At 46.2% G+C, this 26,933-nt stretch overlaps 1 protein-coding gene across 1 annotated transcript in view; it reads right to left on the bottom strand.

The window, feature by feature from the left end:
• Positions 1-697: 697 nt before the first annotated feature.
• Positions 698-26,933, bottom strand: part of LOC119454168 (dermonecrotic toxin SPH) — a 57,176-nt gene continuing 30,940 nt past the window's right edge. The window contains exons 2-6 of the mRNA XM_049667963.1: positions 20,196-20,454; positions 14,239-14,370; positions 9,889-9,999; positions 7,127-7,358; positions 698-881 (exon numbers count right to left, since the gene is read on the bottom strand). Of these exons, the coding sequence (XP_049523920.1) occupies positions 698-881; positions 7,127-7,358; positions 9,889-9,999; positions 14,239-14,370; positions 20,196-20,454 (918 nt within the window). The remainder of the gene's footprint in view (positions 882-7,126; positions 7,359-9,888; positions 10,000-14,238; positions 14,371-20,195; positions 20,455-26,933) is intronic.

Here is a 26,933-nt window from a genome sequence, read left to right as displayed (position 1 = left end):
GACAATGGCTGCGTGATCAGCACGAAACTTTGGCCAACACTTCAGAAGGCGTGTAAATGTCACATATCTATCCATCAGCTTTCATTACGCCTTGTCCGAATGGTGCTGACATTACCGTACGGTGCGACGCTAGAAAGTGTTTTTTGAGACAGTGGCACGCGCTTCCACCGCTATATTAAATCGCGATTACTGCAATTCGATCATAGTTTTTTTTTTCTTTATTTAATGCGAATGGCTTAGAAGCCACATGTATTTGTCATTTCTTGGGTTCAGTAACATGTTTGGGTAAGATGTCTTTCAATCATTTATTTTCAGAGTGACCACATGTGAATGTGTCATTTGCATTGGATTTCTTTATGCCGCGCTCCGAGCTTAAAGCATCCATATTCTGAAGTTCTGGAGTAGCTTACAGAAAATGCGTAATATTGTTCGTAACTCGTTTTCATTGTGGCTTGTGACAAAGCGTTTGGCTTCGAGCCCTATTAGGTATAATATGTAAACTCCCACTTATTGGTCGGAATACTGATGCGTCATCCGCATCTGCTTTCTATACATTTCTGAACTTTTAGGAATGTAGTACGCAATCTTTACGCTTAAATGTCAAGAATACATTAAAAGCAGCCTGGTGTGCTGCTAGCCGATTAGCTCAATTGTTATCTTCAACGGTAATGGTCCGACTTGAACGTTCTATTTCATTTCAGCTGTGACCCTCAACATCCACGTCCACGAAGGGCGTCCCTGCAACTGGAGATTTGTCACCGAAACGAGTCCAGGGATCGTCGTAAATGGTGGCGGGTCGGACCATGCCCCGGAACTCATCTTCCTTCAAAATGGTGGCGAGGCGGTCCGGTCTGTTGGTGATAATGGCGTCCACACCTTTCCTGCGGCATGCATGAGAGTAAAATGAGTTAATTAATTATCTGGTTTGAGTCAGTTTGCCGAGAAGCTAGCACTTTTTTGCTTAGACGGGCACTGCAACACTTGTTTTCGTTAAAACGGAGGATACACTGAAATTAGTGCGATGCATTTCCATTAGTATATATTCACACAGAAATCACATTCCATCATATCACTTTATTTCCTTAAGGACCCCGTAGTAGAAGTATTACATAAGGGGTGGGTACCTAACAAGTACAAAGAGGTGTTACCACAGTTTCAAAGCGATAATAAAGTTGTTACGTCTTCCGCAAATCGTGATGAACAGGTGACGGCAGCGGCTTGATGCGGAAGAGATTCCATTCTTCAGATGCTTGATGGCAGAAAAACAAGGCTGAAAATTTATTTGTGTGCGAGCGGACGTGCTTGTGCTACCGCCAGGGGATGACCAGTACCTTGCGATCGGCGTTATGGAGAGAAAAATATATAGTGGTTACCGAAATTTATGAAAACGACCTAATCATAACGAAGCTAGAAAGATCGAAATGTTTACTTACTCCCGTTTATCCTCAACCCGACGTTTCCTCTCAACCGCGGCTGTTCCGAGAGAGATGCTCTGCCTATTGCACCTATCTTAAATTTTTGATCATACCGCGGCCATGGCAACTGCAAGGTTGGCGTCTTACAAATGTGCCGGAGCCCGACAAAGGAGCAGTGACAGGACGAGCTAACAGCCACCGCTTTTCCGTTTGCTAGAATATTTGAGAGGTTTGCACGCGTAAGAGAACTTTCGTTACAGAGTAATTTAGGGTCATGAACATTTGCCCAAGGGCTGGCGACTACGAGCTCCCGCGCGGATCAATTATGTCATAAGCGGGGCATAATACATAGGGGCCTCGAAATTTAATTTAATTTAATTGTTTATTTGTGCGCCTAAATACAACATTCGGAAAATCTTATAATTTGCTGCACAATGTAGGGAAAAAAACGAAAAGAGATCATGAACAAAATAGATATGACGTACAAAATACGCATAACTCAGAAGAATAATTCAAAAGTATTCTTAAAAATACAGCCATCGCTTAGGAAAATGTCAGCATTATCATGTTATCTAACAGTGTGAAATAAACATTTCACACTAATCGTGGGATTCAAGTTACTGATTTTATTAACTCTAACCACATGATTCCGCCAAAATAGCTCGGGAAATAAAAACAAAAAGATTAGGGCAAAAACGGACACTGAATATACCAACAAATGCAATTCTGCAAAAAATACAATGTCCCGAACTTTACGTCACGAATAAGATGTTCTCATGCTGTACCTGTCAAGCCCTGTCTTTTAACTTTAATAATAGGAACGGCCCATGCACCTATCGCAAAATATATTAACAAATCTGTGTAGCACTTTTTCAACTTTCTCCTGAAGAAGAACATTAGCGTCACTCAATACTGTTGAACAATATTCACGTTTACTGACAACCAAACATTGAAACAATCTAATGAAACAATGAGGATTGATAAAAGCATCAATTATTTGGGATGGAGAGCCAGGAACGCAAAGAGATGCACTTACGATACGGTTAACATGGTGACTGAATTTTAAGCTACTCTTAAATTGAACACCTTGATTTTTAGTTATATACTTTTTTTGCAACAGTGTGCCACCAAAAGTGTCTGCAAAAACAACAAAGCAGCTTGTTTCTGGTAAAATAATACAAACATTTTGTGTACATTTATAAGTACGCAATTAGAACAGCCAACCAGAAGCCAAATATCGGCTACCCCCGTGACACTAAGATGGAAAAATGGAGCTGGGCAGGCCATGTAATGCGTACGATGGATAACCGGTGGACCATTAGAGTTACAGAATGGATACCATGAGAACGGGGGCGCAGTCGAGGACGGCAGAGAAATAGGTGGGGTGATGAAGTTAGGAAATTTTCAGGCGCAAATTGGAATCAGCTAGCGCAAGACAGGGGTAATTGGAGATCGTAGGTAGATGCCTTCGTCCTGCAGTGGACATAAATATAGGCTGATGCTGACGTTGATGAATTAGAACGGCACCATTTCACCACTGAATTAACTTCGCTTTGAAGGGCAGTATAGTCGTTGATGCCTTTAACAGGAGCTAACTGTTTTGTATAGTCGGCTTACAGTAGTAGTTTGATATTTGTAATGCTAGGAGCGGTGTAATTTATGAACACATTAAAAAAATAGACCCATTAATCAATGGATGGCGATATAAGATTTTGATAAACTTCGTGATGCACGAACAAAAGTTTTTACATAGATACAAGTAGTCCGCGAGGAGCAAACAAATAACGTCACTGACACCACACATGTTTAACATATGTACTAGAATGTTATGAATCACTAAATAAAATGCTTTTGAGAAATCAAAGCAAACACAGTCTACCTGACATCTGTCCTCAGCAACTAGCGCAACGTCATTTAGAAAAGAGACGACGTTTGATTTCGTAGATCGCCCAGGCATAAAGCTATCGATGCAGTGAAATTTTGCGTTCAAAATGGACGGGAAAATGCTTGCTTGAAACAACTTCAAGTACTTTGATGTAAGAAGAAAGCAGCGACACCGGTTTGTAGTTCTCTACTTTCCCACTGTCGCCAGATTTATGTGCTGGAACGACAACCAAGGTTTTGCATAGTTCTGGAAACAATTCTCACTCAAAAAATAAAGTAAAAATGTATACAAGAGGCACCATAAACAGACACACACATCCCTTCAGGATGAAATCTGGGACGCCATCAAATGCTAAAGTTTTCGGCTTTAGTGACCATATAGCAGCCATCCCCCCCCCCCCCCCGATGACATCACCATATTGATGACTAAAATTTCACCGACAAAGATATCTTCGCACATGTCCGTCACGTCTGGTGTTGGTAACGAATAGACAGAACAAAAATAATCGACAAATACTTGAGCAATAGAGTGAGGAGAGGCAGACCAATCACCGGATCTCGCAACGTCACAAATAAGCACATTGGGCTGATTTATAAGCTTTCGCATACTTCAAAATTCTTCTGGTCTTCTTGACCACTGTAATTACGCGTATTCCAATTCTTTATCTTTACACCGATGGCAATACCATTTGCACTGCGCTCTAAGCTGACTGAACTGCTTATACAATTCCTGGTCACTTGATCATTTTTCACGGCGATGGAACTTCACTTTTTTACGGAGAATGCGCCACAATTCACTTGTAAAACCGAAAGGATATGGTTGTTTTTCCTTCGCCAATTTTAAAATATACAGATCAATGACATTCCTTACAGCAAAATGAAAACTTCCGAAGCGACATTTAGATCGGTCGCATTGTAAATTGGAAACCATTCACAACCTTTAACATGTTTAAACATACCAAAGTAGTCACCAATTGAAAACAAGTATAGCATGCCATTACAATCCTCGGTCGTGGTACAGGATGCACAAAAGAAGACCTGGAATGTCGGATGCCACACGTCCTGTTTAACAAGATCACTAATCGGAACGACGGCATCAGTATCAAAATTAACAAGAACAAGGCCTAAAATGTTGTTTATTTGCATTAGGGACCAAAAAGAAACAAATTAGAATTAACGTGTTTATATGCTGACAAAGTATATATATTATTGTAATTACCATCGGGGACATTAAAATCACCAGGATATAGCAGTCTATGTTTCAACCTATCATAAACCGTTGCGAGTGAATTCAGCTGGTCAGCAATAACGTGAGAAGGTATGCTAGGAGCGAAACAGCAGCATGCAACCATAAGTCTGTTTTTCGCTTGACTGTAGTTAGATCCATATACTTTCAGCACACACTTAAAGGTCGCATCGGCGCCTTGCTTTGAGGCTATACCTCACAACAATCAGAACGCCACCCATAAAAGCTACCTCCAAAGTAGGGTATATTTGATCTGTGAGGAAAACTGCATAGTTTAGCGATAAGTATTCACTGTACTGAAAAGTTCATTATGTCAAGTTTCAGTAAGAAACGTACGTCATAATGTTTAATGGCTACATTTGAAAGGAATTCATTTGCTTTTGTTCGAAGGCCACACACATTTTGGTAGCAAACGCTAGAAATCATTTGCCCGAGTCTAGTGGTTGCTTAGATTCCTTTGCCATCGGTACGTCAAAAACGGGCCGAACGATCGCTTCTCTTGGCCATTCTTGACATCATTCAGTTTCATTCATTCAGTCACTCGGGACAAGATGATTCAGCGCCGTCATAATGTCCTCTAGGGTAGTTTCAGGACCCAACCGAGACAAAAAAAAGAAAAAGAAAAAAAAAGCGCCTTGCATACGCTTACGGGGGCCATCGTCCGACGTCGTCGGTTTGCTGATGCAACTTGCGCCATTTTCAGGTTCAGGAAGGACGAGTCTCTTACGTTGATAAACTGTGAAGCCTTATGCCTGAAGGGCAGCACGGTCACGCAAGGCATCATTTGACCATACCACTCGAAAGCGTCCTGGTTTATCGAAGTTTCCAGAAACTGCTGCAGACTGCACTGCACGTTCTACGTCCGTACACGACAGGCCCAATTGAAACACACTAAGTTTATGACGGGTGACGACCTGGCTTGCCAAGTCGCAGAAATCACGTCCGCATAGGAAGCACGCGACGCTGATGGTGAAGACGCCTCTTTGTCATTTTTCCGCATAAAAAAAGCGCGCATCAACTCTGTGCAGTGAGCGAGATGACTTTGAAGCACTGAATTCTCAGTCTTCACCTCACGCACTTCAGATGTAAGCGTATGTACCTTCACGAGAAGTTCGCTTAAAAGCGTTCCCGTAGATGTACAGTTCTTGATAGATCTCCAACAAGTAACTATCGATGCTGCCGTGGTATTTTCCATGAGGGGCCTAGTCACCACTGAATCTTGCCCATTTCCACACAAGTAATCATGATACTTGAATGTGCTGGCGCCAGAGGAAACATAAAATTCATAGCCGTCGCCCCACAAACTTGCAATGATAACTTCGTGCACAACGGTCGCAGCAGATGCTGCCTGCCTGTGATGGCCTAGGAGCAGCTCGGACATGCGTCCTGCGCGCGCACCATCCTACGCAGAATAGTGGCGTAAACAGGGGGTGACACACCGAGAACCCTCTCCTCCCGACATTTGTCTGCTCTTATGCAACCTTCCCAGCCCCTCCCCCTTTTCTCCCCCTCCCAGTCTCCGGTAACATGGGTTACCCCCCCCCCCCCCCCCGAAACATATTTCTGGCTACGCCACTGACACCGAATCTTAGGATAACAACGAAGAGAGCCAGACATCTCTTATGTGAAGTTGTGGCTTCCCTACTACATGCAGCGGATGAATGCTTAGATCGCATGTTCACGACATTTTCGTCCACAGATCGCGAATATTTTCTTACCGTGTTCAAAAACTGTTGCAGTGCCCTTTTAATATTAATAGGGCACTGTCCGTGATGAACTAGAGCACTAGACATAGATGATGTGCAACTGCGCATCATGCGCATGATGCCCTTACCATGCGCATCATGTGTGCCTAATTTCTTAGTTTTACACTTCCTTGTCCATAGTATTGCTTCGCAGCACTCTGTTCCACCATGACATGAGGGAAGGAAAAAAAACACAAACAGGAGGCAGCATGACGTCAGGCAAGTTGCCTCGGCTAGCGAACCTCTTCTGACACCGCCCTTCCCTCCCTCCAAGGGCTATGTACGCGTTAACTTTTGAGAAGTAGGCGCTACATGGATCCCGGAGCTTTCAACACACTGTTTGGTTCGTGGTAGCTTTTAGCGACGCCTTCGTCCTGATCGGCCCTCGTCATCTTCTCTAATCTCACGTACTCCTCGCGTACTTGACGGTTAGAAATTACCGCTTGCGGAAAGTGGTGAAAGCATATTTCCCATGAGCCCATTCTGTATCCTATGACTGGCGTTTAAAATTGTCGTGTGACGCTCTTCCTAGTCTTTTTTTTTTCTTTACTTCGGGCCTTGAGAAGGTTTCATCTACATGAAGAGCAAATGGAGCTCTGGCAACTGCCTTTGCAAGAACATGTGCTTAATTATACCGCATTTTACTCGCTTGTGAGTGTTTTTACTCCCTGGTGGAGTAAGTTCACTCTGCTTGCATACCTATGGTAGAGTGAACATACTCCACCGGTCGGGGTTCGCTTGAGCTCCCACACAATGGACTCGGCAGAGCTCCTATCGTTCTTAGGGAGGTGCACAATTTAACGTCGTCCTTAAGTGCAACCGCTGCTTGTGCTCACCTGAGCGAACGTCGGAGTTTCGTTGGAATGTCGATGGTCCACTGGTAAACCTTCTCGACGTGGTGGTTCAACTCGCGGTTGTTGATGATCTTTTGCAGCTTCGAAGCCGACCGCATGAACGAGATGCAGTTTGTGGTGCCGTCTCCTTGCCACCGATGACCCAGCATGCCGAGGGACAGGTACACGTTCCGTATAGCGTGGAGACGCTCGCTCTTGTTGCTAATATCTACACCTGTCAAGTAGACGGCGAGTGTGCAGTGGACTTCAACTGGGGCACAGCGCCTTAACCAACAACAACAACAACAACAACAACAACAACAACAACAACAACAACAACAACAACAACAACAACAACAACCACGACGATGACAAAGATATGGAGCACAGCTTCGGTGCCAACATGAAAAACGGTAATGCTCCTATCGCCTGGCTTGTTTTAAAGCTTACATAGTGGTTCTGACTAAAATTACTAGACAGACATCTGGTGCTGTGTTCGCTAAACTACCATGAAAACTATTGGTAGTACACAGGTTTGTCTAATCTTCGTGCTTGTGGGGTTATTTCTTACGTTCAATATAAATTTTCAAGAAATCATACTTTTCTAAACACAACACGGCAATGAGTATTTCGGCACGTACACAATTGTGGATGGTCGCACTTATAATGTAAAGTTTTGATGAAAATGGGCAATTTACAAAGTAGCAAGCCGCTTGAAACCAGGACCAAGTTAGGTAAATTCGTGTTAGTGTTGCTAACTTTTTTTAACAGAGTAGCTTAAGTAAACCATAGGTGTCGCTCAAAACATAGAACAGATGCAGATCCGTAGTGCCGCTAAATTCTCGCTATATCTTGCTCCAAGGTCGCTAAAATTGCTGCTACAGCTTTCGGATTAATTTTATACCAGGTGACCGACGTAATTTGAGCCAAACCTTGAAAATATGCAAATGCCACGTAGCTGGACAGAACCAAGGTAATGTTGCTTGCCGTCACTTGGAGATACTCAGATTATTTTTGCATGCCACCTAGTTACATAATTAGTCTTAATTATTAATAAACTTCTCAAATATTATAATTAGATGAAAATTGTCAATGAGAAAATTGTAGTGCAACATGAAAAATTCCCAATACAGATTTCTGTTGCTCAATACGTGCTACATAAACGTTTTTTTTTTTTTTTGTTCCGAGTGTGAAAGAAGCCCGCGAATACACGCAAAATTGCCGTGCAGCTGGCCACTCGGGGCACTTTGCCTCGAGCGGCCACAACACAACACAAATCTGGCAGTCTCTGAGTGTTCGCACAAGCTGGCGCGCCACGCATATCGGAGACAACGCCCGGACTTAACAGGCGCGCCACTAGGTGGCGCAACGTGTCCACAGGGAAGCGCGAGACCCGAGGGCCCCTGCAGAAGTACATGGCACATATGCACCTGCACGCCACCGGTGCAATCTCGGACGCCACACGATCTCGGAGAACACGCAAAGTACCATTTCTGACAGTTTCTCGATCCGATTCACGGAATTGCGCCGCGCATTCAGGGAGCAGGGGTGCACTGACGCCAATAGTGACGTCCATCACTTTTGCTTCGTTCTAGGTGCATATGGAGTGACGTCACGTTCTGGGAACCATAATCGCTATAGTAACCACTTCTGGAACTCGAGATCCATCTTGTGCGCGTGTGCGAGACGTCACGTGCTCTACAAAACAAAGCAGCCTCATGTGCCGCCTCACTCTGCTCTGGTTGCTGCGTCTAGTTCACGACGCTTTACGTTGCCGTTTCTCGCTAAAGGTTCCCCGCCCCATTCAGTGTACCACAAACTGGTTGTAATGAATGAAAGAAAACGATGCCGACGACGACGAAGTGTGCACGGGTTCCTTCGCCATTGGACCACGCTTGTGAGTGATCTCACCAAATCAGCGATAGCCCTGTGTTATTCCAAAGATGCGTTGTGCCATGATTAGGCCACATATGCATGGCGAGTACGTGACGAAATGCTTCGTGGCGAGAGACGCACCTAGTCAGCGAGAGACGGAAGACAGCAGCCCGAAGAGTCGGACGCCGTCGATCAAGGCACCAGGGAACGCGGCCGTCCATGGAGCTGCCACTCGACCGTTGCCCTTGGCCAAGGCGTTCGCCAGCACGAGTACTGCAGCTCGGAGCGTGGCTTGGCCTGCTGTGCTACCATTTATCGCGAGCATTGCGGTTCGCGGCCAAGGCGTCTCCTCTGTCAGCTGTTCAACAGAGCACTGTTCGTGGCCTGGCTAATGGCCGCATATGCGCCGAGCACTGCGGCTCGCGCGCAAGCTGCCCGCTAGACAACGCGTGGCAGCCGAGTGGCCACCACATCGACCCGCCGTGGTTGCTCAGTGGCTATGGTGTTGGGCTGTTGAGCACGAGGTCGCGCGATCTAATCCCGGCCACGGCGGCCCCATTTCGATGGGGGCGAAATGCGAAAACACCCGTGTACTTAGATTTAGGTGCACGTTAAAGAACCCCAGGTGGTCCAAATTTCCGGAGTCCCGTACTACGGCGTGCCTCGTAATCAGATCGTGGTTTTGGCAAGTAAAACCCCATAATTATTTTTGGTCACCACAGCGATAACGGCTGCGCGGCGAAAGGGTGAGGAAAAAAAGAGAATATGAATTTAACCGTTGAAATGTACGGCTTCATGTTGTAATGGTTCTTCACGGTTAACCACGTACGGCATTACCACGTGTAGAAAAAGGCACAGACAAGCAAAAGTAGGTGGTGTGCGATGCTTACCTACGTTACGGAGCATGATCGGCATAAGCCGGTAAATGGTCAGCACCGCTCCCCAGACAACTTCGCCGTCGCTAGAAGATAGCAGGACTTTCATCGCTCTCCAGGGATCGACTGCGATCGAGTTAAAGAACAATGAGGACAGAACTTCATATTCAATGTACTGTATTCATGAACGAGCATGGTACCCCATAATGCTGACTACAAAGTGCATACGGCAACAAACTATTACGGACCATGAAGTCTGAGAAAAAGCTGAATATCTCCCCATCCTCACAACGCAGCGTGGTATTCGAGTTTCGGGCCTCGACTAAAATATGCTAGCAACATTGTCGTATAGAGATTTACTGGTTACAGCTATAGGCTGCTCGGGAATTAAACGTTTTCCGAGATCCCGTGGTCCCTAAATTTTTGTTGTCGGGTGTACAGCTGCCAACAAATAACTCGGAACGCCGGACCGGTGGCCGCTCGTCGGCGGAGCGCGCCGGTGAAAAAGTAGTGCCAGGGTCTGCGCATGCGCGGTCTCCCTAGCAAGCTCGCCTGGCTCCCCAGTGCATCTAAAGTGTTGCCTTGCTTCAAAAGAAAAGCGCTGGGTGCCTCTTAGCGTTGTCACAGGAGGGCTGTGCGGATGCGGTCTCTAAATCGCTGTGTGCACGCGATGGAGCATAAGCGCTCGTGCGTGCGCGCTAATGTTCATCGGTGCCTTTTAAAGCGAAATGCTTAACTGGCTCATTGGTCGCGGAATGTGACCATCCTGGACAACACTTGCGGCAGCAAAAATCAGAAAGCGGCGTATTACAGCTCTACCGTTCAATAAAGCATGTAAAAGTGCATTAATCACCAAGTAGCTAAAAGTATTTAACAATAATTCAAGAGTCACAAAGACTAATTAAAAGTAATTAGGGTAATTAACCCCACCAATATACGGACATCATACGACACCTTTAATAAAGCAGGCTAAAGTGAATTACTAAGTGACTAAGAGTAATTACGAATAATTAAAGTAATGAGGGGTTGCGAACAGTAATAGAGACTACTTAACATTAATTAGAGACTCCGTGATAAGACTGGTCACGCGAAATTAAGACTAACTAAGACTTCCAAAGAGTAGTACATACTAATTAGGATCAATTAAAGACTCCGTAACAGCAAGTAAGAAAATAATTATATCAAATTACGACCAATTAATAGTTCATTAATTGCTTAACCAAAAGAAGCAACCAATTGGAAATGAAATGACGTCAACGCATTAAAGCTTTCGCCGTCGAAGTCATCTTAGCAGTCGATATGGGACCTCACTGCATGTTTTTTTTTTTTTCATACGCATATAGCTCGCGCAGCTGAACCGTCGTATCACCTGACTGAACAAAAAATTGAATGTCTGCGCCAACCAACGCAGGCATGCGATCAAATCTAGAATATACTCGCTACTAAAAGTGCAGCGAAGCGGCCAGATTTCGTAAATAAGTAGCGCACTATGCGATGTTCATTGTGACTGCGAAGTGCTCATTGAAGAGACCTTTATTAAAGTGCCGCATGCATAAAATTAATTCCTGTGCATGAAATTGGCGTGTTGGAATATGCCGTCTGATGTCATTTTGGACACTGTTATTATATACTGCACGCAGTCATCCTTATTAAAGCAGCCGTCATTTTACAGTCGATGGTCTGATCGTATTCCCAAGTAAATGCGTCTTGGAATATAATTTAACTAGGACTAAAATACATCGCGCAACACGATAATCAGGTTGTAAAGTGCGCTCTAGTGCTATTATAGGCGAGCCGTGGCGCTCGCCCACAAGAAAGATAAGCTATGAATTCATAGTTTCACCAGTTGTATGGACAACTGGCGACAATCCGCCACGCTCATGGAGCCGAAATTGTTGTTCTACATGTTGTTGTTGTACTACGTGTCGTTAGATGCCGTGCCGAACACGTGTTCGGCACGGCATCCAACGACACGCGCGCAAACCGAGTGGCGCCAACGAGCCAGCTGCGGAAAAAGACGACGACACTCGGGCCAATGCTGATGATGATAGTCTATTCTACACGCGGACACGAACCTGGGGAACCTAGCCCTTAACAGCTGCGCTGTAAAAAAAAAAAAGTAAAGATTGCGTGGACGGCATGTTGACGCATGACTATCATCGCGCCCGGTTCCTTGCATCGAAGCACGCATCGCCGTTTTGTAAATTTATTTGCTTTCACTGAACACATTCAGGTAAAATCCAATTTCCGAAGAAACATTCAGAGTACCTTTCCCGCGCTTTTTTTATGTGTGTGTGTGTGTGGGGGGGGGGGGGGGGGTTAGGCAGAAAACGCGGAATCCTTTGTATGCACACGGCTGATCCGGAGCGCGCTTCTACACGTTGTTTCACTTTACTTGAGTCAAACTTTAGAAAACATGCAAATGCTACGCAGCTGGACCGAACCAAGGTAGTGGTGTTTGCCGGTGCTTGGAGATCTTGAAATTGAATTGAATTGAATTGAGATCTTGAATTGAGGTGGATGACGAGATCATGCCATCAGCATCCACCAGGACCATGCTCCCTCCAGGGTACACCAGGCATCCCGTGTATGCGACCACAGCCAGCACAAACTACGCATGCGCCAGAGTATCTCGGGCCCTGGGAGTTGGCTACAGCGCAGTGAAGACAAACTCGTCTTCATCGACCACGAGTTTGCTCACAAGTGAGATGTGTGTAGGGAGCGAGCAAGGTTTCAAGGTTAGACCGTAAGACCTCCACTGGTTGTATCATAAGCTGAGCGCGTAACTCTGTTGCGCGCGAATAAATGACACTTGCGTGTTTGGTTAAGTCATTTTTGTACCTATAGCGCGCGTACAACCTTAGCCGCACCGCACAAGACGTTTTACCCATACCACTACGGCTGCGAGAAAACGTAATTCTGTTACGTGGAAACTCGCACACAAACCCCTTTTTGCTTGCGATGAGTCGCTGCTTGTAGCCTCTGCCTTACAGGACTATGAGCCATTGCTCTGCATTGCACTGCTGCTAGGACCGGCCCACCATTTTTTTTCTGTCGACGTTACGCCACAAGGAAATCCCGGATCCTAGCCATAGAAGATGCGCTATAAAAAGAAATGGAACCGGGGAGGCCATGCAATGCGTAGGGCAGATAATCGGTGGACCATTAGAGTTACAGAATGGATGCCAAGGGAAAGGAAGCACAGTCGAGGACGGCAGAAAGTTAGATGTGGTGATGGCATGAGGTAAATTGCAAGCTCAAGTTAGAATCAGCATGCGCAAGACTATCGCGTTCCACTCTTAAAGGCGAAGCTTTTTTTTTCTCCAAGTTTATTTTAATTCTTTTTATTTTACAACTTACTTTGACAAAGCCTTTTGTCTCACGGCGCGTGATTGCTATCGCGTGACCTACTGATAAGAGGTAGATAACTGAGGAAATTCGAACCTTGATAAACAGATAAACGACCAGCTCTTTCCGAGATATCGTAGGTCGCGTGAGCCTGCTCTTTGAGGGTGTTCAATGACGTCGTCACAGACGCCATACAATGGAAAGTTGTGAAACGAACGCGGAAGAAACAGCGTGTTATTTCGAGCCGCCCATCGCCAGATGTGTAGCGGAAAGTTTTAATAGAACGGCGATATGGTGCCGGTGACGTCTCGTGAATAATCCCTGCGTCCGAGGGTACAGAAGCGAAAGATAAGCGTTAATGGAAGCTGGTGATCTTAACCCTGCTATGTGCAGGAACTCGCAAAGCAAATGACCTTGATAGCTTCGAGAAGCCAATTAAAGCTACCCGCATGGAAATATAACCCTTTGCACGAAGTTGGGAAAAAAATTCAGAAAGAACTAAACGTCCGAATGGGGCAGTTATACAAAACATAGAGCTTAAAAGTTCTGTATGGACACATATTTTCAGGCGGTTGTCTCTCAACCTGCTGGGAGAATGTCGATTAGCAATCTGTCATTGAGCTCCCGAAAGTGAGTGACGAAGTTTTTCAGATATAGAGAAAACACAGAAAAAAAAAGCAAATGCTTCAACTGGAATTACTTCAACTGGAATTTCCGTTTTCGAATGGATAACATCCACATCGTGTCACCACGTACGTGTTACTGTATAATTTCTCCTTTATAGTTTGTGAGTAAAGGTTGAGTTGAGAGTTTCAGACCGTATCGCGTTTGATAGGTGTCGTTCAGCCGGAGCATTTGCCGGCAAGTTTTGCAAGGCTATAGGTCCGCCTGAAGCAAGCAACACCCCTCCTCCTGCTCCTCCCGAGTTGAGGGTCGGCGCTTGTATTCTGCGTGTTTCCCCTCTTCTTTGTTTACTTTTACTTTCTGTGGCGCCGTTGTACACCAGAATGAACTCACCTCCACTCCACAGATGCTTTACAAGTTTCTCCGCGATGTCAGCACCCGCGTTGTGCATGTACATTGGATGCACTTTCTTAACCTTGAGATCCAAGAAGAGGAGAACCAGACGCTGGCTGTATATGCCCCCATCTGAAAAGAAACAATTTCTCCAGCTTCAAAAGGCAATCGATACAGACAGGGCGAAGTGAACACGACAGACAAATCGATGACTAACAACCAGTGTCTATTGCATATCAACTGCAAAACATAGGCCACTCGTTATGCTCAAACATGTATGATCATCTACGCGCGAGCATGCGTGCTCGCTCATAGTCTCAGTTGCCAGTTATTTTACTGAAGATTGTGAAGAAATGTGGTTGTGAAACATTTCTTCAAAACGGAACGTTTTTAGGACGCTATGCAGACCAGCATGCGCTTGAGATCAGTGAAGCTTTTCAATTATACCAACACCGTGATTATTGCGTTAGTGCGCTTTTAAGATCTCTGCGCTTTATAGTGAAACGCTCTATTTATTGAGTGAGCCTGCGAACCATAGTGGCTTGTCATGATTTGATGTTTTTTTTTATTCGTTCTCTGCACAGATCTGCCTTCCTGTGCATTGCAGTTGATGTGCAACCATGTGAGAGCTTGAGCGGGAGATGGTTTCGCGGCAGCGGCCCGAGCGCTCATCGCGGCGCTGCACAGGAGAGGATGAGGCACGCCCGCCCCGTCATTTTCATACCGCGGAACTACTGTGGCGCCCCCAGCGGAGTATGCAGCTGTCGCGCCACCTGTCGTGCGCGCCGCTCCGGATTCCTTGAGGAGAGAAAGGGGGGAGCGTAGGAGAGGAAAGAGAGGGTGAGGGGACGCGCATGCGCTGTGGGGGTGTGGCACCCAGGCGCCGCTCCGTACAGTAGAGGATTCCTAGAGGAGAGAAAGGGGGGACTGTAGGAGAGGAGAGAGAGGGGGGGTCTGTTGGGACGCAGCAGGAGGGACGGACAAAGCCACCGCCATAAGCTGCTTCGCATCTAAAAAAACGAAGCGTAATATTCGCCAGTCAGAATGACCATTTTTTATTGCTTCATTAACTTTTTCTTGAAGTTTTTCCAGTATTAACACACTCCAGACCAAACGTTCTGCGCATGCACTTCTCGAAATCAAAATGGCATCCGAGTCAGATGGGGCCCGTTTCTCGTGCGCTTGTTCACCGCTTAGATTGCTTCAGATTATTGTACGCCAAACTTCAGCGACAACGAATAACCCTGGAAAGCTAGACGGGGCAAAAGCTGTGCGATGTTTACGCCAAGTTGATCGCAGCTGCCCCATGCGTTGGAAGTCAGATCTCTCTCTCTCTCTCTCAGTGTGTGCGTGTGAATGTGTGCGTGTGTGTGTGTGTGCCGTCTTTCGCGCTGTTTCCTTCAAAGAGGAGTAAAGCTTGATTAAAGCTTTTTACTCATCTTGATTAAAGCTTGATTAAAGCTTACCAACTAGCTTAGTCAGTTTATTGACGTACAAGTGCATCACAATATTTTGACAACAAGCTGCTCTTACTTCAGCGGCTGGACACCTGTGTCAGCCATGTTGTTTAATACCGGCAGTTGGGGCCCTTGCGCAGAGCCAAAAAGTTGCGCGCGGTGGACCAAAGCAGAAACGTGCGTTTTGATAAAATTAATTTAGGAGGCATATGTCGTTGGCCAGGAAGGAGGAATAGACGGAAAGAAAGGGAGGTTAGCCCGTTCTATCGTTGGTCATGTTGCTTTTCGTTCGACTTGGCTTAGATTGACTTGACTTCTTTCTTTTCTGCAGCTGTGACAAATTGTCTAAAACGGCCGAAGATTTATTTTAAAGCTACTTTTATTATTAAAAATCCTTATTTAAAATATATCCAAGTCTTAAATGTATGTTTTGTTAGCTTCTCTTTTTTCCCCAGGGTCACGGTCATCACTTTCAAGTGACACTTGCTTTCACCGTGTGACAGCACGCATGAAAAAATGACATTAAATTGGCGCAGTAGTACATATGCACAATCTTTTATCGCTAGAAAAAGTCGTTCGATCGCATAAAGGCGGCGTATCGCGGGTTTCCCATCAGTTGGAAGCAAGATCTTGAGCATACGGTGGAAGTAAGATTTTGAGCATACGGCACCCTCTTTGCACGTTTTATTCGGAATAAAGCTTGTCAGTTGAAGTTTAGCGCTCTGTCCTGTCCCAACCTTTTTTCTGTTAGTCTTGTTCGCGCGAGTAACTATGTCACAGCATCTGCATCAACACGAACTAGCCCAGCCTTCTTTAAGATCAGGGCGTGTGTGTTTGCGTGTGTGTTTAAAAGTAATCAATATAGATAGAGTAAAAGTAAGCAAATGTCATTCGACCCAAATGACATGACATTTGCCGTGTAACGGAAGTAATTTATGGTGTTAGTATGTTGACGGTCACGTTGTTTATAATGCCGGCGACCTGTGGGAGAGAACTCGGAAAGGTTAAAAAATATATATTCTTTTTTGATAAGACCAAGAAGGGCATAAGAGAGAGAGGACTTCGCGTTTGAGCACGAAGGGGGTGATCCCTGTGTCACAGTTGTGGGGAGACAGCGAAGGAGGAAGGAGAGAGAAGCAAGGGAGTGCGCGTTGAGCAGGGACAGCGCTGCGGGCGAACAAAGAACGGTACGTTCGCCGAATTGCCTACTTGTTGGAGGCAGCGCAGACAGCAGCGGAAGAAAAAAAGCAGCCATACGTCCACTCGCCTCCTCAAGCCGCTGCCGTCCTCGCCCCTTTCACAGAAGACAAGAAAAGAATCTTGTTGGTGTTCCACATGGCGGTCATCGACAGTAGGTGTGGAACGGGGGGGAGGATTCTCCGAAAATGTTGTATTTACCTTCTTTTTTTTTCGGGGGGGGGGGGGGGGGGGGCTAAGCCGGGGGAGTAAGCTGGCGCGTTGGTGACAGAAAAACTGTGGCGCCGTCCGTTTCGTCACAGATGATTTGAGCAGATCGGTTGTTCATTTAAGTTTGGACGGTGGCGGCTGTTACAATGACTGAAGGGATGTATGTATTTTAGACAGGCGTACGCTTTAATATAGGTTTGAGCAAAGTGTTGCTTCTGCATGCCTACAAGTTTGCAAAGTGAAGGTGGCAAAAAAATAATAATAAATAAAGGGAAGAGACGAAGTGAAAAAGAAAGAGAGAACAGATAGAACACACTAGTTAAAGATGTATATTAAACAGATGAACCGACAAGTAAATAAGTCATGCCAAAGGGCAAGGAATAATAAAACTGCAGTGAGGTTCTGGAACGTATATTTGTCAGGAAGACCTATGCAACGTAGTACAACATGAACCTGGACGTACGTAAGGTAACTAGTAACCCTGACAAATTCCGCCCCAAGACTTATAAGTAACGAATTACATACAATTATTTACTTCTAATCATTAATGTACTTAGTAATATTGTAATTTCCAGATTACTTGGTTGTTTTGATAACGCTCACTGTCTTTCACTTACTTTTTTCAGTAACCAATTACATGTAACCAGTCACATTCTTGATGAAACAAGCCCACAGGCGACGCAGCTTTGACCACTTAAATTTGGCGGCAGCTAGATTCCAATGATGTGAAGACATGTACATACATGGGTTACCTCCTTCCCACAATTAGTGTTTTGCAGCTACACCTCGATCACCTGAACATGACAGGATTGCAGATCAGTATAATTCTGTTGGAATTAGGTCCGATCTCGGAGATTTTCTCTTATAGCAAATTTCTTTAGAATACGTTCTTTGCCTAGTGCCGTCTATGACTTCTCTGATATGGACAGAATTTTTTGGCCGTCAAACGTGACGGCTAAATAATATGCAGCTTTATATTAATATTCACTGCAGACTTGGCCACCTTTTCAAGGAACGGGAACGCGTGCTGGCGTCCGTTGCAATTACTCGCTGTAGTCTAAATGGCTATCGAGTAAAGGGCGCCGAGAGAAGGTCCACCAAACGTTGGCCGAAAAATTGAAACTGGCTCGATAGTGATGGCTGCTTTCAACGTTGATGCCAGGAACGCGCCTAAAACGATTCTTCAGTTTCTCATTGGCCATACCGTGAGCGTCTTCCGCTAGCCCCAGCAACAATGAAGTGCTGCGCTTCATCGAGAACCCGGACCCGAGAATCGTGACAGTGATTAAACCTAATCTTGAGAGCATGGTGTTTGTACTTTGCGACACAGCCCTTCTCTCCAGCGCGCGCATCGAGTGAGCTTTAAATAACCGAACAAAACCACGATACAATTATTAGGTACGCCATAAGGGGGGGGACTGAGGATTAATTTTGACCGCCTGGGGTTGCTTAACGTGCGCACAATGCATGGTACGCGGGCGTTTTTGCATTTCGGCCCCATCTAAATGCGACCGCCGCAGGCGGGATTTGCTCCCCCTACCTCGTGCTTAACAGCGCAATGCCAAAGTCACTGAGCAACCACAGCGGGTGCAAGTTTTCAGTGCCACTGCAATTTTTTTCGCGTGAAAACGAGGGAAAATTACTGAACAATAAAGCTTAAAAAGCAGCTCTTGTGCAGATAACGTGTGAAGGAGTGCCGAGGACGCATGGAAAGTATCTGGCCAGCTCGCTCCATTTGCGCAATGTTAATAAATCTAGAGAGGAAAGTAACGTTAAAGTAATTGATTATTTTAGGCAATTGCTCAATTACGTTTCTGGGGCAGCAAGTGGTAACCGTAATCAATTACATTTTTGAAAGAAGTTATTGTAATTGGTTAATTACTTTTTTTCTGAAACGCGTACAAGTCTGGGCTCAACACATCTTTCACTTCAAGTGAACAAAATAGAAGCCATCGATAATGATTGTGAAAGCTTTGAAACACTGCTTCAGCACGCATATTTCCCTCGGCCTGCCACCTTCCCCCTCATTCGGCCTGACACGACCGTCTCAGCGAGGCGGATCCTATGGCTTACACGTTTGCTCTTCGCCCCAACTGCATTGCGAAAACACGTTGGCTTTATAAAGCACGACGTAATTGTATAAACGTTAATCACGCTGACGAAAACAAGTTTGCTACATGACGAACTGTTTGCACATCTGTTACATTGACCTTTCCGCATGAACTGCACACCTTCTGCACATTTAAATTTATGTTTTTCCAGATGCAAATAAATTATCAAGTGCCAAGTGCCGTCAGCGGCCAGCGAGTATATAGGCATATGTTGACTTGAGCAGCAGCTGTCATCGGAGCCGTACATGAGTATACAGGGTGTCCCCCGTAACTTCAGCCAAACTTTGAAAATAAGCAAATGCCACGTAGCTGGACAGAGCCAAGGTAATGTTGCCTGCCGTCACTTGAAGGTACTCCGATTTTTTTTTTGCATTAAGCCTAATTACATATTAAGTCGTAATTAATTAATGAACTTCTGAAATATTATAGTTAGATCAGTGTCAATGAGAAAATTGTAGAGCAACGTGAAAAACTCCCGATACAGCTCTTTGTTGCTCAATGGGTGCTACATAAGCGTTTATCCGAACGTCTGGTTGCTCGAGGCACATCGCGTGTATTCACGGGAATCTTTCACGCTCGGAAAAGCACTTTTATGTAACACTTATTGAGCAACAGAACGCTGTATCGGCACACAATTTTGGCATGACACCCGTCGCGGTGGCTCAGTTAGCTAAGGCGTCGCGCTGCTGAGCACGAGGTCGCGGTATCGAATCCCGGCCGCAGCGGCCGCATTTCGATGGAGGCGAAATGCAAACAACACCCGTGTGCTTGCGTTGTAGTGCACGTTAAAGAACCCCAGAGGGTCAAAATTAATCCGGAGCCCTCCACTGCGGCGCTCCTCACAATCAGAACTGGTTTTGGCACGTAAAACCCCAGAAAGAAGAAGAAGAATCTTGGCCTGACACACAATCTTGCAAGCCACTTGCAGCAAAGGCTGTTTGTGCGTCGTTTCTCGAAATTGCAAAAGGATCGCTTTCCTTACTGGTGGACGTCGTCTTCCGGATGTAGTCCAGAAGAGCGGGTACGTCTTGATGACGACGGCACCTTCGAAAGCAGTCACACGGTACACCGTGGTAAAACCAGGCCGCGGTGCCGTTAAAAGTGAAGGCGACGTCAGATTCGATAGAGTTGGCTCCAAGCTCCATGGCTTCGTCCACTTGGGCAATCGTGTTTGTCATGTGGGCGATGTTGTACACGGGCCTCCGCTCGAGGCCTCCCGCTGTAGCGTTCGCAGGATGCGGCTATGCACGGAGACGGGAACAATTCGCAGACGGTTACTATTTCAAAATGTTGATGTAATGAAAGCAGTTCAGAGGAATAGAGAACCCATTAGCGATAACAACGCCGTCTTTGACAAAGATAGGTCCATCTACCGAAACGTAGGTGAGCCATTCTGAGACACTTGATTCCTGTTTATGTAATTTCTATACTACAGTGTGCTACTATATCTATCGGCCCCCTTCTTAATTATGGAAGCTATAGTAATGAGCCACTCGTTGTGCTTGAATCATACCTCTTTCTTTCCCCGTTCATGCCGCGTAGGCAAGCGTACGTGAAACGAGATGATATTTAGCTTGAAATCAAGTGGCGTCGTGCAAGGTTCTGGGCACGACTAATGCATATCACGCTATGATGCTCATATGAACGTTGATTGACAAGGTTTCCATTCAACGTCCCAAGTACCACAGGGACAATTAGGAACGCCGTAGTGGAGGGCACTGAAATAATTTGGATCTCGTAAGGTTAATTAACGTGCGCCACCTGAAGTCATTTCCGGACAAAAGTAAGCCAAACTTGTGCTTCGAAAAGATGACAATGGTACTTGTGTAAAGAAATAATGTGAGGATAGGCCACTGTAGCACATGTTATTCCGAACTCGGTACCAAAGAGGCATGCGTACACGTTCGTTGTCCTTAAAGTGAAAACCGAAATATAAACAACAACAACAACAACAACGATCCAGTGGTAAATAGATCTCGATATATGATCACTCCACTGAAAAATGCTGTAAATGAATGCAGAAGACGTACTCGAAAACAGGCTAACGGTGAAGACTGGGCGAGTTGGGCTGGCATACTCCGTGATGGAAATCGCAATTATTCCCACAACACAAAATAAGAAGCACACGCGCACACACACACACACACGCACACACACACACACACACACACACACACACACACACACACACACACACACACACACACACACACACACACGCGTGCACACGCACACGCACACACACGCACACACGCAAACGCGCGCGCGCGCGCACCGCGTGTGTGCTCGCCTTGTGTTTTGGGAATCATTGCGTTTTCCATCAGCAAGACCGGTTGTGAATGTATGGATGAACAAGTACGAGGGGGGGTGAAGGTTCACACTAAATTAAAGGACGATTACTTACGAGAATGATAGCCCAGAGAATAGCAGCGAAAACCGAGAGCCTCAAGACGCTGTGGCTGTCGAGCGCCATGAACTCGAACGGCTCCCCGTTCTGGCGACCGCTGCAAATAATGTCATCGTCGGGGCACTGTTACAACCGGACACCGGCGACATGGAAATGCCTCAGTAAAGCATTCCTGCAAGAAGGCGTGTCTTCGTGGCTGAGGGAGCAGAGCCAACGCCAGTCTATAGGTGGCGCTGGGGGAGATGGCAAACTAAAGAGGCAAAGCGGGTGAGACCGATACTTCTCGAGCGACTCGTCGGCGCCGTCATTGTCGAATTTGTCTCGCGGAGGCCTGCGTGTTTGTCAAGCCGTTGGTCCCGAGACCATGACGACGAGACGAGAAGCCCCCTCCAAAAGGGAGTGCTAAGAAGGGATCGTACAACCGCAGCAAGCAGCCCAAGCCGGCCGTCACACAGAGCCCATTATACGAGCCAAGGTGCGTCAACTGGGCGACGTGTGGCTCCTTATGGCGAAAATTGTGCCGTTGACCTCTTCCCGCCTCCTCCTCACTCTGGGACAATGATCATAGTGTGCCCGCAGTGCGTTCCCACATGAATGAAGGAGCACGTGTTACGATCCGCCGGGTCGCGTTCACTCGTCAACCTGGCTACGCGCTGTCAGTGTTCAAACATAAGTCAATCCTTCAGGTGTGTGACTCCTTTGAGGAAAAAGAAGACTACATCGTCACATTTCGATAAGTAAACAAGATTGTGTGCCTTTTTATCAAGCGGCCGTCGTAATATTAACACATCGTGTGCTGAAAAGGTTCTGAAATGGTTCCTATACAGAAGTATAGAAGCATTGCTAAAGTGTGTAATGTCTCCAAATATTAGCAACACCTCTATAACTCAGTTCCATTTACAACCGCTTAAAAATCTCTGAAAATTATCTTAATTTTAATGTCGCATAGAAAACCGCAAGATACATTTACAGTGAACGCAGTTTGGCACCGCACATATACTTTAATCAGTAAATAGTGATAATTGCCTTTAAGAAATAGGAAAACCCCCTCATTTCGTCACCGAAATTTATGATCAGGTGATGGTGTACCCTAGGAAGTAACAAAAGTTTAAGCAACCTTTACCACCTAGGAAATGTTCTACGGAGCGGCAGACTGACCTCACCACTTCCATGTTTTGAGAATAATCGCTACAAAATGATTCAGTGTACGACAGCTAGATAAAATTGTGAACATCGAAAATATCAGTGAGCGCCGAAAAGCCTTTAGTTACAAAAAACCTTTGCTTTATGCCCACGCACTGGCTGTGCGCTTTTATAGGGAGCGGGAGAAGTAATGGCGGGCGCTGTGGCAGACGACTAGGTTGTCCCCATCATGCACTGAGCGGTTGAGAGGAAGAGCATTCAGGCACCCTGGTGGAAAAGGTCCATATTGAAATATTCACTTAGTTTTGCGCCTGGATCAAGCAGTTTGACGTGCACATATAATTACATATATGTAAGTTGGGCTAGATAGTATATCGCCGCAGAGATTAATATCGGTGGGGGGGGGGGGGGGGGTCAGAACTCCTCCTGGTTACAGCCTTGCATGTAGCTGTAACATGTAACATGTGGAATGTAACATCTTATTGCTAACTATCACAAGAAACAAGGTTAAGTGGCGTGTCAGGCGCATTAACATTTTCAACATGAGAACAAGAAAAAAATGAGAGACTGGTTTGACTTAGAAGCTTCAATGAACTCACTTGGTGACGCTTGTGACTGTGGTGAGTATAATATGCTTAAACAACATACCGAGGTGACCATTCGTACTTTATTGTTCGGGCAGCGTGAGACACCGGGGGGCCGGTATGCTACAAACACCTGCGTCCCTTAACGCGAGCAGCGCACAAAGAAGCCGAAGCGATTGTTTGGCCTTAAAGAGAAGACGACAGTGCTGTACAATACCTAAGATCACCGCAAAGGTGCAAGAACGTAAGCGTCGCGTTTACACGTGACCATATGTAAAGGTTGAAATTGAACCTTAGTCAGCCCACCTATAATTCATATCACCAATTCCGCCCAGTGGAGCGCAAGCTGGGGCTCGTATTAGCCAATCAGTGACCAGAGCCGGTTGCGTGTTCCACAAGAGGGAGGAGGCCTCACCAATTGTGCGCCAGTGATCTTTCCGCGAAGCTTCCATTTAGTTGGCGCCGTGGGGATGGCGATCAGGGGTGGACATTAGGAGAGCCCATGTTCTAGTTCTCTTTTCTGGTTGACCGACGCGACCCTTAGCTTCGGTTGCACTGCACGAAATGGATGAGGTAGAGCATAGTTGCACAGCAGCGTCGCTAACAGAAGCGTACTTGTAGGCCCGGACTAATCGATTGTGGCTGTCTTCGGGCCGCTCCAGGAAGATACAAAAAGAAGTAAGTCATCGGCTTCACCATGTTATAACTATGTCCAGTGGTAATCAAGTGGAGTTTTTCATAGAAATGACGCTTTCTTATAAGATTGTGTGGGAAGTTTTATTGCTCTGGCACGCCGTTGATTTTACTTGCTTTCAGCGCTGAAGTGAATGAATCGGTGATCCTGTGACTTTGGGCGCTGAGAGCGGTGCGTGCTTCAAACAAGTTTCGCTTTGCAGCAGGAAGGTAAGGGAACAGTAGTTTCAACGCGACATTCAGCTACAGTACGGGACAATATATGTTATAAGTACAAGGTTCCCGTGCAGCTGGGTATCACTATACAGTATCGGAGGTTGTGAGGTTTGGATTGCAAGTATTGAAAGGATGTAAAGATTTGAGAGGTGAATGGTTTGATTGAAGAGGCTGCAAGTTCTAAAAAAAAAATGGTAAACAGGCAATGAAAGGGAGAGAGATACCATCATCACTTCCCACAAAGAAGAGAGTGGTCACGCAAGCGGAATTTATTGAACATTTGAAACATATCTTTAATTCATCTTGATCAAAATTTCTTCTTTTTGGCTTGTTGTAACATTCTTTGATTATTCCTGGCCATTTATATTTTTCTTATGTTTTTTACACCTTTAATGTTTACAGCTTGTCTGCGGTTTTATTTTTTAAAGCAGACGCAGTCCCCTGCTTAAGCTAGGAGCATTCTTTTTTCCTGTGTGAATTCCCTATCTTATAAAATTATTAAAGCATTCAAGTGGATTCTAAGCTATATCGGTATATTACGCAACGGAGTAGCAGATAAACTGGTTGTTATGTCCCATATTATAGACACACTGGCTCCTGTTGCCTTCCCGCAAGGATCGATAATATCTCCTCTGCTCTTCAATATGACGATGTGTCGCCTCGCGCGCGATCTCGATCGGATACCCGACCTAGGTTACACGCTTTACGCTGACGATATCACGCTGTGGGCGAGCAGAGGTTCCCTAGGGGATAAAGAATACACGCTTCAAACCGCGGTATTAGCGGTGGAGAAATTTTCCCGAACGAGCGGGCTGAAGTGCGCGCCCGAAAAATCCGAGGTCATCCGGATACACGCGAAAGGCTACAAATCCAGAGGGTCGATTAACATAGTGGTTGAGGGCCAAATGGTCCGAGAGGTACCTACGATGCGAGTCCTGGGTTTGTGGCTTCAGAGCGACGGGAGAGCAGCACAGACGCTCAAAACCATCAAATCCGCAACCCACAACATAGCCCAAATGATACGTCGAGTGACGTATAGAAAGGCGGGAATGCGAGAAATTGATACCCTAAGGCTCGTACAGGCCTTAGCAATTAGTCGAATCACATATGGCTTGCCCTACCAAATCCTGAACAGGGAAGAGGAGAGGCAGGCCAACACGATAATTCGAACAGCTTTCAAGGCGGCTCTGGGCCTGCCTAAATCTACCTCCACGGAGCGCGTGCTAGCTTTGGGAGTACACAATACTTTCGACGAACTGAGGCAGGCCACTCTGATGCGACAGAGGGAGCGCCTCAGCTTCACAAAAACTGGTAGGGCAATATTGGCACGACTTAATATCCCAGCATACTCGATTTATCTCACCGAAGAGGCCGTAACTCTCCCTCCTTCGGTGAGATCCAAAATTACAGTAGTTCCAATTCCCAAGAATATGCATCCAGAGTGCAACAATAAAGGCGCAAAGCACGCGCACAGCATATTCAATCGATGTACTCCAATAACGCTAGGTACAATACGTACTACACGGACGCAGCTGCGTATGCAGAGGCTACCTACCGGGCAGCGCTACGAAAGGAGGTACGCCCTGGCAGTCGTGAACGCGATCAGCCAGCAACAAATTACCGCGTCGACCAGGCGGGCTCCCTCACCTCGGCCGAAATGTTAGCAGTGGCGATCGCGCTCGCTCACGCGGAGCGTTCGGAAAGGGACTCACTCGGTCGTGGTCACTGACTCCCGGGAGACATGTTGCATGTTTCTTAAGGGGCACGTGACTGCGGCGAGCCTCGCGATAATCCCCAAATCGTTCAACCACCGCCATCGCCTACTCTGGTGCCCGGGACATGCGGGGGCACAGGGGAACGAACAGGCTATCGCTTTAGCTCGAGCGTCTACTAACCGAGCGATGGCGTCCTCTTCGAACCCCAACCCCTCACACTATCCCTCACAAAATCCCATCAATTTAAATGTAAAAGACATCCTCGCTCATCAGCGCGGAGTCCGCAGAAAATACCCGCCGCCTCACCCACAACTCAGCCGGGAAGAGGCCGCCGATTGGCGCAAAATACAGACCGGGGTATTCTCCCACCTAAAACTGCTAAATACTCCCACCCGCTATAGGGCCACCCGCTAAATGTATCCCACCCGCTATAGGGCCACGTGCCCTTGGTGCGGTGGCATACCTACACTAATACATGTGACCTGGGAGTGTACTAAGCACCCTCATCGGCCAACTAATAATATCTCAATGGAGCAGTGGGAGGCACAGCTCTCCCGTTCCGACTTCGCAGGACAAAAGTCCTTAATTAGCCAGGTCAGGCAGGCGGCAGAGGCCAGTGGGGCCCTGGACTGAGGGGCTCCCCACCCCCGCTATACTTAAAATATTTTCCAGCCAGATAAAGTTTCTCGCCATCGGATATGCTAAGAGTCTCCTTTGCGGCCAATGAGTCCAGTTCTTTTCACTTTTGTATGATTTACCTTGCATCTGAATCCCTTAACAAAGTGAACATCGGCGCATATGCGCGGACGATGTATCCTAGACTCTAGGTGACATAAGAGAAAAACAAATGGAGCTGAGCAGGTCATTTTATGCGTACGGCAGATAACCGGTTGACCATCAGAGTTACAGAATGGCTACCAAGGGAAGGGAAGCGCAATCGAGGATTGCAGAAATTTAGATGG

The sequence above is a fragment of the Dermacentor silvarum genome, chromosome 5 (assembly GCF_013339745.2).
Source record: "Dermacentor silvarum isolate Dsil-2018 chromosome 5, BIME_Dsil_1.4, whole genome shotgun sequence".
NCBI lineage: Eukaryota > Metazoa > Arthropoda > Arachnida > Ixodida > Ixodidae > Dermacentor > Dermacentor silvarum.
Note: the sequence above shows the minus strand (reverse complement) of the source record. Positions and strands in the feature narration are given on the sequence as shown.